Source organism: Corythoichthys intestinalis, chromosome 5 (assembly GCF_030265065.1).
Source record: "Corythoichthys intestinalis isolate RoL2023-P3 chromosome 5, ASM3026506v1, whole genome shotgun sequence".
Classification (NCBI taxonomy): domain Eukaryota; kingdom Metazoa; phylum Chordata; class Actinopteri; order Syngnathiformes; family Syngnathidae; genus Corythoichthys; species Corythoichthys intestinalis.
The window spans coordinates 34,248,453-34,268,810 of NC_080399.1; the positions used below are offsets into that span (position 1 = coordinate 34,248,453).

Here is a 20,358-nt window from a genome sequence, read left to right on the forward strand (position 1 = left end):
CCCGTCAATTTTAACCATCTTCCCTGTCCCTGCTGAAGAAAAGCAGGCCCAAACCATGATGCTGCCACAACCATGTTTGACAGTGGGGATGGTGTGTTCAGGGTGATGAGCTGTGTTGCTTTTACGCCAAACATATCGTTTTGCATTGTGGCCAAAAAGTTCAATTTTGGTTTCATCTGACCAGAGCACCTTCTTCCACATATTTGGTGTGTCTCCCAGGTGGCTTGTGGCAAACTTTAAACGATAATTTTTATGGATATCTTTGAGAAATGGCTTTCTTCTTGCCACTCTTCCATAAAGGCCAGATTTGTGCAGTGTACGACTGATTGTTGTCCTATGGACAGACTCTCCCACCTCAGCTGTAGATCTCTGCAGTTCATCCCGAGTCATCATAGGCCTCTTGGCTGCATCTCTGATCAGTTTTCTCCTTGTTTGAGAAGAAAGTTTGGAAGGACGGCCGGGTCTTGGTAGATTTGCAGTGGTCTGATGCTCCTTCCATTTCCATATGATGGCTTGCACAGTGCTCCTTGAGATGTTTAAAGCTTGGGAAATCTTTTTGTATCCAAATCCGGCTTTAAACTTCTCCACAACAGTATCTCGGACCTGCCTGGTGTGTTCCTTGGTTTTCATAATGCTCTCTGCACTTTAAACAGAACCCTGAGACTATCACAGAGCAGGTGCATTTATACGGAGACTATCACAGAGCAGGTGCATTTATACGGAGACTTGATTACACACAGGTGGATTCTATTTATCATCATCGGTCATTTAGGACAACATTGGATCATTCAGAGATCCTCACTGAACTTCTGGAGTGAGTTTGCTGCACTGAAAGTAAAGGGGCCGAATAACATTGCACGCCCCACTTTTCAGTTTTTTATTTGTTAAAAAAGTTGAAATTATCCAATAAATGTTGTTCCACTTCACGATTGTGTCCCACTTGTTGTTGATTCTTGACAAAAAAATTAAATTTCATATCTTCATGTTTGAAGCCTGAAATGTGGCGAAAGGTTGCAAGATTCAAGGGGGCCGAATACTTTTGCAAGGCACTGTATATATATATATATATATATATATATATATATATATATATATATATAGAGAGAGAGAGAGAGAGAGAGAGAGAGAGAGAGATAGATAGCACAAAACAACAAATTCTTATTTCAAATTTAATGGGTGCTTGAGCAAACCCAAAACCAAACGATAACCTAAAATATCATTTTTTTGTGGCATTTTAGCATGACAAGTGTGAGATTTACATTCAAAAAGATTTTATTACTACTTGGCTTCTTTGGGAAAAACAAAGAGTCCCGCAGGCTGCACTCAGTGTCCAAACATCCTGAATCAGTGATGAATCTCCATGCACATGTTGGACCGTGGCCCACATCATGTCACCTTGATGGAGCCCCATAAGAAAAGAATGGTCAGCCAGACAGGCTGGTGCATACCGTATGGGAATAGCCAATGGTGTTCGTGAAGCAGAAGCATCCCCCCGAATAAGCATATTTAGTCAACTCCCTTTGGGTTTCGGCTCCCATTAATGAAGATTATTGCACCAGCACTGATTGACAAAGTGCAATTAGACCTACTAGACATTTGAGTGAGTAGTCAGATAAGAGTGAATGTGTGTTGGTCTAATATGCCTGCACTCACCAAGTGAAAAACTGTCATTAAAAAATTAAAAAGGCATGGAGACATTAGATCAGATCGATACATGAGCAGGTACTTCCTGGATGAACTTCCTTCGTCACTGATTATTTATTCAAACAGTGTGAAGTCACTACATGGGTCTAGTAAAGGAAATCTGAGTGAGTTAAAAAAAATTGTGAAACATGTTGTAACCCTACAGAACAACACTGAACCAAATGTCATCATTCCAAATGCGCATACCAATTTTCAAATACCTGCTAATGAAGTAAACTGTGTTCAACATCATCTCATCCATAAATATTAGGTGAAAAAGGTATGTGTGTGTAGCCATTTTAATTGCACTATGTCTATTACTACATGGCCTCTCAGTGCCAATGAGCCTCAAAAGCTCTTAAACAGCCTGCATTAGTGATGACTAAAAGCTCAAAACATTTTCCATCAAATAGAAGACATATTTTAAAGTGAGCCAGCAGAATGTTGAGCTCTTATTGATTTTAAATATTGTGTGTGTGTCAGATGTCAGACTTCAAACTTGAAAGCTGGGGTGTCAAACTCAATCTTTTTCACGGGCCACATGGTAGTTATGCTTTGCTTCAGAGGGCCATTATGCCTTGCCAACTAAGGGTGCCATTACTAATTGACAAGTAATTGATTATCAAACAGGTTGACAACTAAGTTGAGGGTCGATGAGTGGTTTAGAGACATTGTTGACCTTAAAAAAATTGTACGAATCCTTTTATAGTTTTCTTTTTATTGTAAATTTTGTTAACACAAAAGGAGGAAAAAAAAGTAACTATTGTTTCTTTTCCTTTTTTCCCGTTTGAAAAATATTTACATTAGGTTATTGTTTGCATTTTTGTAATTAAAAACAAAAACATGAGAAAACTTAATATAACTACAGATATTTTATTTAATAATAGCAAAAAACATGGAATGATGTGTTGGGCTGGAATAGATTGGATGTCATTTAAATGGCAGTCAATAAGTAAATCGTAAAAAATACGAGGGTAGAATATATATGTATGTAGATACTGTATATACAAAGTGATACCAATTTTAAAAAGTTCACGCAAGATAATAGATTTTTACTATTTATTGTAATAAATGCCCTGTAAAGGGTTAACTCAGGTTTTGTTGACACGAGCAATTAAATTGAGCTTCAGGCTTTTCTCCACATATATGTAGACATTTTCTTATTAGCAGTCTGAAAATGGCCACCGTGTTTACATACCGTGTATGTATGCCTCAGGCTATGATGATATGTACAGTATCATAAGTTGCAGTACGTATGCATTCATGCATTTGAATGATGATCATTAAAGTGAGTGGCAGTCACGCTCAGTCTACATATCTCACCAATGATATTTATGTACACAGGATAAAATTATGTCCTCATTATTTGGCAAACATTTAATTTGATTTATTAGTATTTTTTACTTCACTGTTTATCAAGACAACCATTGGTTTCTTGAGTATGGAAAACCACATGATGACTTTGCATGTCTGCTGTATGTTGACTCCGTGCTTTACCAGCCAACATTCATCAAAGGTTCATTAATAAATCAATACTAAAAGTATCTGATTTCATCCATTGTTTTCTGGCCAGAGGTCCAGCAATTTAACAGCACAGTTTTAGGGACAGCAATGATTAATTATCTACCACATTTAGTGGTTTGCAATCAAATTAGGTTATTGCTGGTGACTGTTTTAAGATGTACTTCTGTCATTTGTCATTTGTGGTCGCCACATAAAATTAAGTTTACCTTGTTTTCGATGAACACTTACAGTTTTTCAACCATATATTACTATTACTGCAGATAATGCTGAATATCCAACTTAAGCGACATGTTTTCAAATATTAGACAAATTAAGAATAATACAACCATGATTTAATAGGAGACACAGTGATAGTCAGTAATACTTATGTTGATATACACAGTCTGCATAAAAAAAAAAAGAAAAAAGAAAAGTGCAATCAATATAACGAAGGATCTTACAAGATAAACACACAAAACTCACTTTCTTACACTTAAAACTATCCTGGTTTGAAGAACTCACCTGAGGAGCCATCAACATTCCGAGATACTCTCCCCTCCATGTGTCATCAATGTAAATCCTCCATCATTGACTTTGCGAGCGACATTTGTACACCTGTGAGAGCCACACCATCTCACCAGGCTGACATTTCCCCACAGTGCCGCACTTGAAGTTGTAAAGTAACCTGGAACGTTGCAGCCGGGTTGGAGGGGAGGAGTTTGACGTGTTTGTCGGGTGAAATCGGCTCCAGCATTAAACTGTCAAGCCTGAGAATACTGATTTGATGGAACTGCTTTATGGAGCATCACTCACCTTCTCAAAAGGCTTGGACGTCACTTTTCCGTCCCTTAACCAATTCCAAGAAGAGGACAATATATTTTCAAAAGTAGACTTGGGCAGAATTTCATGGAATAAATCAACGTATGTACAGGGGTCATAACTTTGTTTCATTAGATTAATGCAATTTTGTCTTATGGAGGTCCCGCTTTAGGTATTTCAGCAAAAAAATATTATGCAATCGTCATTTAGCCCGATACATTGTCTTTCTTGAAAAGAAAAATGGTTGTGTGGCGAATATATGACACGATCGAATTGAATTTATTGTGCCTGCCATGGCACGAGAGATTTTAAAAGGCAGTTAATCATAACAATAAAATCAGCTTGTCCTGCTGACAATTATGCACTTTTGCCACAAGATGACGCTACTTCACAGACTCTTGGGAAATTATTGTCATGTGACTCCATGTTGCGTTCAAAACAATCCCTACTAATGTTACAGAGCGGTTCTGCAAGTGATTCATGAACACACTTACATAAACTCGTTTAAAATTCATACTGAAAAATAACGAAAAATATATGAACAGCAGTATAACATTTTCATTTTACATCTCTGTTTTACTATCAATAGTGTGAATACGTTTATTCCACTGATCCTAAACATACCACAGTACAACTTACAGTAACGTTGGGTTCAACCATATATGTCAATGGGCTGTACTGTCACCGAAGCTTATTAAGACTTCAGATATTTGACGTTTAAAAGGTCACTTCCTAAATGCAAAGACGTTTTTAAAAAGGGTGCGCGGACAATATATATCCAATTTACCAGGTCGTTTCCGTTACTGTCATGGCTCTGCTTCGTACTTGGTGCTTTTTAGCTTAAATGCTAATGTTGGTCGAAGCCACTATCGTCGACGTCATGCACCAGCACGTAGCCTCTAAGAGGAGAAGCCGCTTCTTACTTTTCTTTTGACCACCGAGTTGAGAAACAGTTTCCCAGTTAGTAGTGAAGTACTTACTGCTTAACAGTTTCAGCAACAACCACACCCAGAAGATTGACACAAAAAACTAATTTTCAACGTTGCCTTTTCAAGTACAGAATGGGGATGTGCCTACCGTGCTTTGGTGGGGCAGTCGACGACGCTGTTGACACTCCAGATCCAGTATGTAATAAGAACAAGTTGTTGATTTTTTTTAACACTTCGTTTGTTCGCCTTCGATGCTAAAGAGTTTTGTTGCCTATCTAGGAGACGAGGAGGCGACAGTTAGCCGAGGCTGCAGAAAAAAGACAAAAAGAGGTAAAATGTTGCTTTGGGAAAGTCGTAAAATTCAGTCCTATGGCAGTAGTAAATAATCCAATTTTCATGAAAGTGTCATTTGATGTTCCAGCTTCAGGTTCTCGGTACTTCGGCCTTTATTGCTTTTTATTAAGCTAGAATTGTGTCGCAACATTGATTTGCTTCTTCAACCCATTATAGGTCACTCATTTAACACTTTGGCAGCTGGGAGGTCTGGCAGCGATCATTCGCAGTCAGCCTTTCCAGTCAAAATGGATTGGACATCCAGCACTGAAAATTATTATTCAGAGCTAGTCCTCCTAGTTTAACTGATCATGAAATACAAATAAAACATTCAGCTTTAGAATATTGGGTGCCATAACCAGTGTACAATATTTGTTTTAATTTATACTCATTTTATTTTTCGGTTTATTAACATTTTATCACCTAAAATTGATCAAAAATAAAAATTAATTTTTAAATATATATTTAGGGCTGTGTGATTTTTAGGCCACGCTTGTTTATCACATGCTAGTATTGTGACCCACATGACCCAAAATGTCTATGTCCGTGGACGCTCATTTTGGGCTTCAATTTTTTTAACATTACTAAAAATATTTTCTTGCCCTGTGAAATGTTAACTAATTGGCTGCTATTGACACAAGAGAAGTTCAATCTATTAGCTGATAACTCCCCCCAGTCGGAAAAAAAAATTGGACGTCCATTGCTGTCAGCAGCAGCCGAGTAAATCCGTATGAAGGGAAAATTAATTTAAATCTAAATTTACACATCAATGTTGAGAGTAACCATCCCTGCCAAATTTGAATGACTAAAATAATGTAAGGGGCTTTTGGATTGTGCAAAATCACACTCTTAGACAGGATGCACTGAAATCATGTTGTCAATCAAATACAGTGGAGCAAATATTGTCAACATGGGTAAACCTGGGTCAACATGAGTAAACCTCAACCATGAGAGACAGAATGTGGGAAAAAAAACAGATAATCACATTGTTTGATTTTTAAAGAATTTATTTCCAAATTAGAGTGCAAAATGAGTATTTGGTCACTTACAAACAAGCAAGATTTCTGGCTATCAAAGAGGTGTAACTTCTAACGAGGTCTAACGAGGCTCCACTCGTTACCTGTATTAATGGCACCTGTTTTAACTCATTATCGGTATAAAAGACACCTGTCCACAAACTCAGTCAGTCACACTCCAAACTCCACTATGGCCAAGACCAAAGAGATGTCAAAGGACACCAGAGATAAAATTGTAGACCTGTACCAGGCTGGGAAGACTGAATCTGCAATAGGTAAACTGTTTGGTGTAAAGAAATCAACTGTGGGGGCAATTATTAGAAAATGGAAGACATACAAGACCACTAATAATCTCCCTCGATCTGGGCTCCATGCAAGGTCTTACCCCGTGGCGTCAAAATGATAACAAGAATGGTGAGCAAAAATCCTAGAACCACACGGGGGGACCTAGAGAATGACCTACATAGAGCTGGGACCACAGTAACAAAGGCTACTATCAGTAACATAATGTGCCGCCAGAGGCTCAAATCCTGCACTGCCAGACGTGTCCCCCTGCTGAAGAAAGTACACGTCCAGGTCCGTCTGCGGTTCGTTAGAGAGCATTTGGATGATCCAGAAGAGGACTGGGAGAATGTGTTATGGTCAGATGAAACCAAAATAGAACTTTTTGGTAGAAACTTAGGTTCTCGTGTTTGGAGGAGAAAGAATACTGAATTGCATCCGAAGAACACCATACCCACTGTGAAGCATGGGGGTGGAAACATCATGCTTTCTGTGTAAAGGAAAGAATGAATGGGGCCATGTATCGAGAGAGTTTGAGTGAAAATCTCCTTCCATCAGCAAGGGCATTGAAGATGAGACGTGGCTGGGTCCTTCAGCATGACAATGATCCCAAACACACAGCCAGGGCAACAAAGGAGTGGCTTCGTAAGAAGCATTTGAAGGTCCTGGAGTGGCCTAGCCAGTCTCCAGATCTCAACCCCATAGAAAATCTGTGGAGGGAGTTGAAAGTCTGTGTTGCCCAACGACAGCCCCAAAACATCACTGCTCTAGAGGAGATCTGCATGGAGGAATGAGCCAAAAATACCAGCAACGCTGTGTGAAAAGCTTGTGAAGAGTTACAGAAAACGTTTGACCTCCATTATTGCCCACAAAGGGTACATAACAAAGTATTGAGATGAACTTTTGGTATTGACCAAATACCTATTTTCCACCATGGTTTGCAAATAAATTCTTTAAAAATCAAACAATGTGATTTTCTGTTTTTTTTTTCCCCACATTCTGTCTCTCATGGTTGAGGTTTACCCATGTTAACAATTACAGGCCTCTCTAATATTTTCAAGTGGGAGAACTTGCACAATTAGTGGTTGACTAAATACTTATTTGCCCCACTGTACTTCAATTGCTCCCTGAAAAACTGAAGGTGACTCCCTCTAGCATCTTATGCACCATTATGTTATTGAGGTGCAATCCTTATTATTTGCTCCAGGGTACACTAGGAGAAGAGGAGCACACTGTGGTTTAGAACAGAAACCACTATTTGTGGAATTTTATTGAAATATTTTTCTTAACTCATTGGCTGCTATTAAAGCAATCCATTTGAACTAAGAGGACTGACAGCGAATGGACGAATGTCCAGTTTTAATGGATTGGACGTTTGCTTGTGAAAAACTGCAATTTAAATTCACAGCAGAAGGATGAAGAAAGCCACATGATTTGATGTCCATCATAATCAGCGGCACTAATGTAAATTGTGACAAAAGGATGCGCAGCAGTTTGTACAGCTCTGTCATGTGTCCTTAAGCCATCTGATATATTTTTGTAAGAGCAATTAAGATGGTTTTTAGTGAGCAATGTTTCACTGTCCAGAGAAGCCACATGATCTCCCGTAAGCGCCACACAAAAGCTGCCACAAGGTAAGTGCACCCAAATAAGTGACTGTGATTGTCCCTTACCTCATCTACCACATCTTCCTTGGTCCCCCTTAAAAAAAAAAAAAAAAAAAAAGCTCACTCTGGCACTGTGCGGGATAAAAACTCCTACCCTCACTCTTACTACCACACACAAAAAAATACATGTCGGACCTTAACCTACCCCCACTCTGCAGCACATCTTTTGTGTACAGTGCCTCTGAATGTCATACTTTTCTGGCAGTTTTACTGTATGTCGCTTTGCTGGTTGTGATGCACCCTCATGTAAATTGTTGGCAAAAGAAAGCCCCCTTTTTGAACCTGTCCCTAGCTCTTTATGTATGCACTTGGTTTTTTAAAGCAACATCTGGAATGTAACATTCCTTTCTCTTTACCAGACAGCACACAGGGGTGTTAAAAACCCAGAAGCGGTTGAAAGGAAAAGAAAAAAGCAAGAAGAGATTGAAAAACAGACGATGAGTACATCTGTGTCTAGTGGTGGCGGGTTGAGGGTAAAGCCATTTTCTGCCTGTTTGCATTGAAGTTGAACAAGAGAAACATGTAGAAGTGCAATTGGATTATTGTGTTCTAACGCCACTTTTGTGTGTGCTATCAAAGTATTCCTACATATGAGTTTAAGATTATAAAAGGTAATAAATCATGTTTTTTTTGTTTCCTCCATAGTGGCAGGTGGGCTGAAAGAGAGGCTTGAAAAGGTCCAAAACCAAAGAGGGATCGCTACGAGATATTTTGAACAGCTGCCTGCATCTGTTTTTTTTTTTTTTTTTTTCCCCCTTCTTTCTTTTCTATTTAACAATAGTTTGAGATGAACAGCTCCAAGTTCTTAATCCGGTTAGATGTGATTAGAGCAAGAAAACACAGCTGCAGCCTTGTTGCCAAACCAGCTGGGACAACCCCAGAGGAACTTATTAGCAATCTAAACAATAACCAGAGGATCATTTGATGACATTTCCAAACATAATTTTGACCGATGACAGTTGTCACAATATTTTTTTTAATCACGTTTGGCTGCTGAATGAAGTGCATGCTTGGAGTTGAATATATTCCAGTTGATCACAGCTTTTGTGAATAACATAACCAAGTCACTCAAAACAAAAAGTTCATGTTCTGCGCTGTCGTTTAATGAAATCCAACACTACCTTTTTTTTTTTTTTTGAGCACAATTTCACTTTGCTGCAGTGAACCATGCCACATGTATAACCTGCTGAGTTTTTTTTTTTTATGAACTGCATTGCCATATGTAAGCTTTTTCTTTCGAGCACATTTGTATGTGTATACACTTGATTTATAAGGTAACAGCAATGTGAATGGAATATATAGTGGGAAACTGAAACACTAAGTTATTGAACTTTGAGCTACTAAGTGCATTTTTCTCTGCTTTGACTTGATGTAAACACTTTCGGCATTTGGTCGCAAAGATAATCAAGCCAATGTAATTTGCTACAATAAATCATATTTCTGATATGACTATGTATTTTGTTTGTACATATTCCCTTTACATGCGGAAGAAAAAATTAAAATACTCATTGACACAAATTGCAATGTGCCACTGTTGCAAGAACTGTTACTGAGGACTTGTGTTTTGTTTTTACGGTTAAAGTCAGACACTTATTTAAAATTGAAATTGGTAGTATACACTAAGAGGAATTTAAAGAAATGAACTCTAAAATTGGAATTTATTAATCGCTTACCATTTTATCACGCAACATTTGACAGTAAACGTATATCATAGTACACTTCGCCTTCAGGGGGCGGTAAAGTACAACAAATGACGATATTCCAACTGTTCCTAGCACCTAAATATGTTTGTGATGTTTTTGTAATGCTTTTATCATAATGTCACAGTGTCCAATTCCAGTTACTTTCAGTCCTCATACACCAGTAGTTTCCCGTAACGGCATTAGGCCTACGAAGTTTCCTGATATGGTCAAATTCGTATTTCTGCTAGTACAATGTATAACTAGATTTGAATTTAAAAAAAAAAAAAAAAAAAAAAAAAGTTGAAATATATTTTTGAGTTGATTACAACAAAAACATTTTTAAGACATTCAAAGACACCATTTAAATTCAACGGACATGTAGTTTGAGAATTGCATATAAAATGACAAATATATAAAATAAGACTGAATAGTAAACACAAATGGACTCCACCATAATATAATTGGAATGTAAAACAGTATGTTGTAGGAGTAACGCTGCAAGCACTGAGCTTTGATTTTTGTTAATATTCATTGCTGTGTCAAAATTTCATCATCAAAATGAACGAATACATACTTGATTCCAATGGTATGCGTACACTCACTAACCTAATGTACAGTGGGGCAAATAAGTATTTAGTCAACCACTAATTGTGCAAGTTCTCCCACTTGAAAATATTAGAGAGGCCTGTAATTGTCAACATGGGTAAACCTCAACCATGAGAGACAGAATGTGGGAAAAAAACAGAAAATCACATCGTTTGATTTTTAAAGAATTTATTTGCAAATCATGGTGGAAAATAAGTATTTGGTCAATACCAAAAGTTAATCTCAATACTTTGTTATGTACCCTTTGTTGGCAATAACGGAGGCCAAACGTTTTCTGTAACTCTTCACAAGCTTTTCACACACTGTTGCTGGTATTTTTGGTTCATTCCTCCATGCAGATCTCCTCTGGAGCAGTGATGTTTTGGGGCTGTCGTTGGGCAACACGGACTGTCAACTCCCTCCAAAGATTTTCTATGGGGTTGAGATCTGGAGACTGGCTAGGCCACTCCAGGACCTTGAAATGCTTCTTACGAAGCCACTCCTTTGTTGCCCTGGCTATGTGTTTGGGATCATTGTAATGCTGAAAGACCCAGCCACGTCTCATCTTCAATGCCCTTGCTGATGGAAGAAGATTTTCACTCAAAATCTCTCGATACATGGCCCCTATTCCTTCTTTCCTTTACACAGATCAGTCGTCCTGGTCCCTTTGCAGGAAAAACAGCCCCAAAGCATGATGTTTCTACCCCCATGCTTCACAGTGGGTATGGTGCTCTTCGGATGCAATTCAGTATTCTTTCTCCTCCAAACACGAGAACCTGTGTTTCTACCAAAAAGTTCTATTTTGGTTTCATCTGACCATAACACATTCTCCCAGTCCCCTTCTGGATCATCCAAATGCTCTCTGGCACGTCTGGCAGTCCAGGATTTGAGTCCTTGGCGGCGCATTGTGTTACTGATAGTAGCCTTTGTTACTGTGGTCCCAGCTCTCTGTAGGTCATTCACAAGGTCCCCCCGTATGGTTCTGGGATTTTTGCTCACCGTTCTTGTTATCATTTTGACGCCACGGGGTGAGATCTTTCATGGAGCCCCAGATCGAGGGAGATTATCAGTGGTCTTGTATGACTTCCATTTTCTAATAATTGCTCACCCAGTTGATTTCTTTACACCAAGCGTTTTACCTATTGCAGATTCAGTCTTCCCAGCCTGGTGCAGGTCTACAATTTTGTCTCTGGTGTCCTTCGACAGCTCTTTGGTCTTCGCCATAGTGGAGAGTGTGACTGACTGAGATTGTGGACAGGTGTCTTTATACCGATAATGAGTTAAAACAGGTGCCATTAATACAGGTAACAAATGGAGCCTCGTTAGACCTCGTTAGAAGAAGTTAGACCTCTTTGACAGCCAGAAATCTTGCCTGTTTGTAGGTGACCAAATACTTATTTTCCCCTCTAATTTGGAAATAAATTCTTAAAAAATCAAACAATGTGATTTTCTGTTTTTTTCCCCACATTCTGTCTCTCATGGTTGAGGTTTACCCATGTTGACAATTACAGGCCTCTCTAATCTTTTCAAGTAGGAGAACTTGCACAGTTGGTGGTTGACTAACTCACTGACAGCACTGGACATCCATTCCATATCATCCAAGTTGAAATGGATTAGATGAACTAAAATATAAAAACAATGCACAAAACAAAACTAATTTGGTTAAAATCTTATATAAGGAGATGTACACCATTTATAGCCAGTTGACTGAAATGTCTACATGAATGTCACACAGCTCCTGTCTTCATCACGGTGCGGTCTCCTGCCTTGACTTTCTGCTGCGGTAGTTGGCCGCCACCACCAGGTAGCTGTCAGGTGTCAGGTCCTTGATGTTGAGGCCTTTGCCGCCAATGGGGGATGTCTTCCCCTCCACACGGGACACTTGCAGGATTCGACATGGGTCGTGCTTGAGTAGGTAGCTCTCAAACGTCTCCCAGCCTCCTCCCACACGTACCATCACGTGCTTGTTGTGCAGCATCTGAACACATGTCGGCAAGATAAGAACGATTGCAATGACTGATCATGTTTCAATGCAATTCATGACAGTGGCCATTGAAAAGGCAGCGAATGAGCTAAACCTCAATACTCGAGAAGAGACTTGACAAAGATGTTTGACACCCATGTTATTGCCAAAGACTAGAATTTTAGTTGTAAATATTAGTTGCTGTCAGTTTAATTCATCATCATTTTCTACAGTCACAAAAACATAACATTTTGTGTGTGAAATCCTACTGATTTTCCCTTCAAGGAGTGCGACTCAGTCATCAGTATTTTCATTTGTTTTTTTCTAAATGCTGTGCCCGTCCTGCCATAATGGACAACATTTTCATGCTTGGCTACCATGGCAATGTCGCAGAGGCATTCTTCAAGGCCTTCAATTATTGTGCCTCACGAATAGAAGGCTTTCACCAACTAACTCATTAACACATTATTACACCAAACCGCATTGCAGAAGGTCCTTCTCGGAGTCACGATTAAGCAGGTTATTATGACTATTACATCTCTTCTGATGCTAAACTACTAAACTGGTTGTCAGCTCCAAAGTGATATTGTCACCTTACTGTGAGTTATGAGGCTTCCTGCCCCGCAGTGGCGCAACATGCAACATTTATAAGACTCTTTAAAGAATCAATCAAGAGGCCATCGGCAGGGCGGCGCTTCCAATCAGTCGTGGCAGGCCTTCGGGCTTTGTGACTGTGGCTTTAATGGAGGTGTGTGTCATCGAGGCGTTTCAATCATGCTGCTTTGGGACACGACCTGCACCTGAGTGACTGTTAGGGGCCCTCGGGCATATATTTGATAGCCCCTTTCACAAACACTAAAACTTGGCAGAACTACAGCCACCTCATTTACTCCTGCAGCTGAGAGGGTCTTGCAGGCATGGCCTCTACATCGAGGGCCGAAGTTTAACCAACACCAGAAAAATGCAAAGAGCAAACATTGTAATCATCATAGTCATAACAATACCATAAAGAACAATAGGATAAATTGGCATCTGTTAATGTAACATAACTAATTCTTTAAGCTATAGCCTAAACAATACAACATCACTTGTTTACTAAACATTTGATTTCCAAATCACTACCAATTCCATTACTCATTAGCCGTAAGTAAAGCATTCAAAGAATATATGATGTAGTAGTTAGTAAAATAATAAAATATCAATTTAAAACACCCATTGACAGCACTGTCAATGACAGTCAATGAATTAATTTCAACGGTACAAAGGTTGTTGATCGGTTTCTCGGGTTTTAGTGTTGTATGTAGTCATATGCCAAAGATACTGTGTCATGAATGTAAAAACAGTTCATTTTTAGATGAGAATTGGTTCATATGTAACTGTCAACAGCAGCCAATGAGTTCAATTCTTTATTTCAACTGTCACTTTTGAACAACTCCGCCAAATCTGGAAGTAACGGGCACACCTTGAGCGCCCCTCTTGGGACAGTCAGTGTGATGACAAAAAACCTATAACTGGCACCTGAGTGTAAGCCGCGGGCCCAGGCTAACTCTGAAAACATTTGCAACTTATGGTCTGGAAAACACGGTATATTATCCGCTCGTTAGGAAACGCAACTGCTGGCGGTTCAGCTGTCTGCAGAATTTTGATTAGACTTTTAATGTGTGAGACTGACACACCATAACTGGGAATATACTCATGCACCATAGCAGAAAAAATTGACACAAACCATACTGTAGTTGACATTTCTGTTTGGCCCTAACAGCATCCTCTGACAGATGACGCGAAGGCATGTTTGCTAAGCCCTTGGAGTCAAATTGATTCCAAGCTAAAAGAATAAAAATGACTTTTCATGTACACAAAGGCAGTGTAAGCTCTTCACCACCTGTCCTTGGTTGCTCAGCAACCGAGCGCCAAAGATTAAGGTATTCAGTCATCCAAAAGAAAATGATAAAAGAGTTTACACAATATGTTGAGCTCTTGCAGCTTTAAAGACCTTTATTAAATCAAGTGGGGTGAGCTTTTTAAAGCAGGACGAAACAGCATCTTTGGCACAATTCGATTTAGGAAGCTGTTATGTGATATACTGACAGTAGAGGACAGCCAAGAGTAAACCTTTGAGGTGTAATGCAGGTTGTGGGTTGCCAAGTAACCAACATCCCAAGAGGGACTGACAATACTCGAATCTAATCTCTACCAACTAGAGAATTGATCTCCTCTTTGTACACTCATGGAAAGTTGAGTAACATTTCCTGGACAAGTAGTCGATCCTGACTGTACCGGATCAAATATTTTGCAATGAATAACTCGGTCATCAGAGTGGTAATGAGTCACATTACGCTCGGCTGGGGATGGAAATTTGTGTCCAATAGCCTTTCCAGTCAATGACAACAGCAGACTCTTTGCACACAATGGATGATTTCCATTCCAGAGTGAGTCACACAGTAACATCATCGACTTAATGGTCACAATATTAGCCTGTAGAAATCTAAGACATGGGCTAAACCAGAAAACCCATCTGAATCAATGGCCTAAGTATACAAACTAAATCCAACATATAAAATTATTATTATTTATATAAAATTTATTCCCCAAAGTCTATTCTTTTCATTTTGTAGTTTTTCTACTTGGCTCCGCTACTTCCAGTTTATCCCTGTGGATGTTTAAGTTTTGCAATTCTATAAGATTTCAGCTTCTGTGTGCTGGCGTACTTATAGCTAGGTTCAAATCTGATTTCTTTGCCATATCCGATCTCTTGTTTGGCTGTTCAGACTGCCATTTTCATTTTCTGTACTCAACGGCCCTTAATAAGCAACACGTGTATAGAAAGTCAATAATAACAGAGAGAAAACTTCTGTCTAAGCAGCCAAATTCAAAGCATCGCCATATTTAGTAGAGTAGGCACTCTACCTTTGTCCTATTGCTCCAAAATGTTATCACTCTTTCTATTCTCATCATATCACCTATCCTGCAAACTTGAGTCAAATAGGCTAATCCGTTACCAAGAAGTTATCACAAAATTTCTTCTCTTACCTCTGTGACCTTTGACCTCATTACGCCAAGATTTAATCACCTCTTCAGTTTCATTCCACAAACAATGTCCTGTAATTTTGATAATAGTCATTTTATTTCTTCTTGAGTTATTTTTGAACAAACACATACAAAGGGACAACCAAACAGATATGCAGAACTGAATATATAACCTTGCCCGCCGTAGGTTCCATCTATGGGCAGAGGTAACAAACCATGACTGAACGTAGCTTATGTAACTTGAAATGTCACAAAAAGCGGTCTAAAAATGGTCTAAAATGGTTTAAATCGTACCTACAACATAGAACATTCTCGGTAATGATTGGGGAATTTTCCTCCTCACAAACTTGTCTGTCTTATGGGGTACCGCAAGGCTCTATTTTAGGGCCAGTTCTTTTTGCGCTTTATCTCCTACCTTTAGGATCACTCATAAAAAAAACATAATATCACGTTTCATTTTTATGCTAATGACCTGCAGCTTTATCTGCCCCTGAGACCTAACAAAAAAACTGCTCTTGCTAAATTGATGGAGTGCATTTCTGATGTGAAGCAGTGGCTTGCACCAAATTTTTTACATCTTAACGACAGCAAAACTGAATTTATGGGACACCTTCCATGATGAAAGACCTTGAGCCCAACTTTGGCGCTCCGGCTGACATTTTTAAGACACACCTTAAAAATCTCGGAGTGATATTCGATAGCAGGCTTAACTTTGAAAAACAGATTAGTTCTATTGTAAGAGCAAGTTTTTTCCAGCTCCGTCTCTTAGCCAAAGTCAAGAGTATTCTTAGTCGCCACGACCTTGAAAAAGCAATTCACGCTTTTATAAGCTCAAGGCTGGACTACTGCAATGCACTTTATGTTGGGCTCCCCAAGTCCTCGATTTCTCGGTTGCAACTTGTTCAAAATGCTGCTGCTCGATTTTTAACAGGTACACCTAGACATGAGCATGTTACCCCAGTGCTATCATCACTCCACAGGCTTCCAGTCCATTTTAGAATTGATTTCAAACTTTTACTGTTTGTTTTTAATTCTATTAATGGCCAGGCTCCATCTTATTTTTCGGAAATTTTAACTTTCCGTAACTCTGGCAGGACTCTTCGCTCGACCGGCCAGCTTCTTTTAGATGTTCCGAGGTCGAAACTTAAACAGTGGGGAGACCGATCCTTTGCGGTGTCTGCCCCCAGGCTGTGGAAAAGCCTTCCCCCCGAAATCCGCACCATCACGGATCTAGGTCTTTTTAAGTCTCGGCTAAAAACACACCTTTTTAGACTTGCCTTTTACACAGATTTGGATAGCCTGGTTTTATTTGCTTAAGGGTTTTTTAATGTCTTTGGATTTTATCGGTTTTATTGTTTTATTTGCTGGACTTTTATCGCGATGTGCTGTCTTTGTTTTTATTTATTTATTTATTTTTTATGTCATTGTATAATATTTTCCTGCCTTTTATTTATCTTGAGCCATTTTTTGTTGTAAAGCACTTTGAGGGCCTTTAGGGTTTTGTAAAGGGCTATATAAATAAATTTGATTGATTGATTGATTGATTGATTGATTGATTGATTGATTGATTGATTGATTGATTGAAAAAGTCAACACTTTTTCATCCTCTGTTTGGCAGGGCATAACATGCGACAACTCAGTTCAACAAGCAAAACAGGGCTGTGGTTTGTGTACTTGGAATGTGATGGCAGAAAATGTCTAAACTAGTAACCAAATGTTGTGTGCTAGCCTGGAGAGAGTTCACCCTATCGAGAAGTGTCTGTCTGTGGCTTGCAATATGCAGCACGTGAGATGGGGGGGGAGTGTTGCCTGGTCTATAGTTAACCTTATTCATAACCCTAAACTCAATCACGTCTCCGTCTTGCAAATCACACCCCCGACAGGTGTCGCAAGTCACGCAACTGCCCTTAACCTCAACCACCCCGCATCTTACGTGTTGCTTACGTGTTGTAAGACACGTCCCCATCTCACGTGACACCCCCGTCTTGCAGGCCGAAGATATACAACTGGCCACATCTGCCATCTATAATGCACCTGGAAGTTAGTAAAATATATTAATATATTATGGCCACTGGATGGCAGCAAAGTTACCGTAGTTTTACGACTATAAGCCGATACTTCCCCTCTCATTTAGAATCCTGCGGTTTAAAGTCCAGTGCGGCTTGTTTGTTGATTAATTTAGCTTAATAGGCAGGGGTCAAAGTGGCTAGAATGTCTTGCCAGAACTCCCTAACAAGGTTCAGCACGGAGCCCTTTTTTGGGGGAGACGGAGGGGTTAAATGGTAAATGGTGTTATACTTGTATAGCACCTTTCCACCGATTCAAGGCCCTCAAAGCATTTTACACTATCTCGCCATCCACCTACTGGTGAAGCAGCGCCAGGAGCAACGTGGGGTTCAGTACTTTGCTCAATGACACTTAGACGAGTTCATCCGGGCGGAGTATCAAACCCGCGACCTCTGGGTTAGGGGACAACTACTCTACCACTGAGCCACGCCACCCCTAAAACATACTAACACCACTGAAATGCTAAAACTGCTTTTGGCACAGTTATAAATATAACAATAAAACTAGGGCTGTCAAAATTATCGCGTTAATGGGCGTTAATTAATTTTTTTTTTTTTAATTAATCACGTTAAAATATTTGACGCATTTAACGCACATGCCCCGCTCAAACAGATTAACATGACAGCAAAGTGTCATTTCTACTTGTTACTTGTGTTTTTTGGTGTTTTGCCGGCACTTGGGTCTGCTGGCACTTGGGTCTGACTGATTTTTTGGGTTTCAGCACCATAATTATTATTGACATCAACAATGGCGAGCTACTAGTTCATTTTTTGATTGAAAATTTTACAAACTGTATCAAAACGAAAACATTAAGAGGGGTTTTAATATAAAATTTCTATAATAACATAGAAATAATATATATATTATTATATAATATACATATAATAATAATGGGTTTTCTCCTGGTACTCCCAAAAACATGCCTGTAGGCTGATCAAACACTCTAATTGTCCCTATGTATGACTGTGTGCGCCTCCTTGTGCCCTGCGATTGGCTGGCAACCAATTCAGGTTGTACCCCGTATACTGCCTATAGTTAGCTGGGATTGACTCCAGCGCCCCTGTGACCTTCATGAGAATAAGCTCCTCAGAAAATGAATGAATGAATTAGTAAGTTTCACACATGCATTAGGCTGCTGCATTACACTGGAAAAAGGCATAAATGAGAAACTGATTTCCATTAAAAATTGTATTTTTTCACTGATTTATAAAATTCTTCAGAATTCTAATTTTTATATTTCCTCAAATCTAAAAGAAAAACCTCCATTTTAACTATTCAAGAACATAGGATGTACTTAAAAATTGAAGATGATATAAAAACTGACTTTTTTTTAAATACCGTATTGGCCCGAATCTAAAATGGCCCTGATTATAAGACGACCCCCTCTTTTTCAAGACTCAAGTTTGAAAAAAGAGTTTTTGAACACCAAATTAATTTTTATACAGAAAAAAATTACAGTACATCCCAAACAAATGATTATAACAATATATTTGAGAGAAAAAGCATGTTATTTTGCCTCATTCAAATCTTAATATCTGAACATTTAAATATGTAAACTACAGTACAATCACATTCATTAATGAATGGCTTCTGGTTTTTGAAATGTAAATAAATCAATCTATTGTGATAAAACAACAAAACTGCAATAACTGCATTAACAATCAAAGTGAAGTATAACTGTACCTGTAGTTTTGAAACAAATCTGACTAAGGAAAAACATTGCAATAAAATAATGCAACCTGGTTAAACTTGAGAGTAGCTGAGATGTCATGACAGAGCATCGCTTCAAGGATATCTGGCGCCATCTAGCGTCGTGAATGTGTATAACGTCTGGACCGTGAATATACAGTGCCTTGCAAAAGTATTCGGCCCCCTTGAATCTTGCAACCTTTCGCCACATTTCAGGCTTCAAACATAAAGATATGAAATTTAATTTTTTTGTCAAGAATCAACAACAAGTGGGACACAATCGTGAAGTGGAACAACATTTATTGGATAATTTAAACTTTTTTAACAAATAAAAAACTGAAAAGTGGGGCGTGCAATATTATTCGGCCCCTTTACTTTCAGTGCAGCAAACTCACTCCAGAAGTTCAGTGAGGATCTCTGAATGATCCAATGTTGTCCTAAATGACCGATGATGATAAATAGAATCCACCTGTGTGTAATCAAGTCTCCGTATAAATGCACCTGCTCTGTGATAGTCTCAGGGTTCTGTTTAAAGTGCAGAGAGCATTATGAAAACCAAGGAACACACCAGGCAGGTCCGAGATACTGTTGTGGAGAAGTTTAAAGCTGGATTTGGATACAAAAAGATTTCCCAAGCTTTAAACATCTCAAGGAGCACTGTACAAGCCATCATATTGAAATGGAAGGAGCATCAGACCACTGCAAATCTACCAAGACCCGGCCGTCCTTCCAAACTTTCTTCTCAAACAAGGAGAAAACTGATCAGAGATGCAGCCAAGAGGCCCATGATCACTCTGGATGAACTGCAGAGATCTACAGCTGAGGTGGGAGAGTCTGTCCATAGGACAACAATCAGTCGTACACTGCACAAATCTGGCCTTTATGGAAGAGTGGCAAGAAGAAAGCCATTTCTCAAAGATATCCATAAAAAGTCTCGTTTAAAGTTTGCCACAAGCCACCTGGGAGACACACCAAACATGTGGAAGAAGGTGCTCTGGTCAGATGAAACCAAAATTGAACTTTTTGGCCACAATGCAAAACGATATGTTTGGCGTAAAAGCAACACAGCTCATCACCCTGAACACACCATCCCCACTGTCAAACATGGTGGTG

General features: G+C 39.1%; 3 protein-coding genes across 5 annotated transcripts in view; 1 reads left to right on the forward strand and 2 right to left on the reverse strand.

Moving 5' to 3' along the window:
* Positions 1-3,840, reverse strand: part of ano3 (anoctamin 3) — a 103,693-nt gene extending 99,853 nt beyond the window's left edge. The window contains exon 1 of the mRNA XM_057836987.1: positions 3,709-3,840. Coding sequence (XP_057692970.1) covers positions 3,709-3,748 — 40 coding nt within the window. The 5' untranslated portion in view covers positions 3,749-3,840. The remainder of the gene's footprint in view (positions 1-3,708) is intronic.
* Positions 3,841-4,623: 783 nt separating this feature from the next.
* On the forward strand, positions 4,624-9,753 carry svip (small VCP interacting protein). Of its 2 annotated transcripts, none has more exons than XM_057836998.1 (5): positions 4,624-5,129; positions 5,214-5,264; positions 8,153-8,199; positions 8,592-8,705; positions 8,878-8,904. In XM_057836998.1, exons 1-4 carry the CDS (start codon positions 5,067-5,069, stop codon positions 8,671-8,673), a joined length of 243 nt encoding a protein of 80 aa, XP_057692981.1. In that variant the 5' UTR covers positions 4,624-5,066; the 3' UTR covers positions 8,674-8,705; positions 8,878-8,904. The 2 variants fall into 2 exon arrangements, with proteins under 2 accessions (XP_057692981.1, XP_057692982.1); XM_057836999.1 differs by lacking the exon at positions 8,153-8,199 and having other exon boundaries at positions 4,625-4,965; positions 5,061-5,129; positions 8,878-9,753.
* Positions 9,754-12,002: 2,249 nt separating this feature from the next.
* Positions 12,003-20,358, reverse strand: part of LOC130916339 (growth arrest-specific protein 2) — a 41,758-nt gene continuing 33,402 nt past the window's right edge. For both annotated transcript variants that reach the window (XM_057836996.1, XM_057836995.1), the window contains exon 9: positions 12,003-12,477. In XM_057836996.1, the coding sequence (XP_057692979.1) occupies positions 12,247-12,477 (231 nt within the window). In that variant the 3' untranslated portion in view covers positions 12,003-12,246. The remainder of the gene's footprint in view (positions 12,478-20,358) is intronic.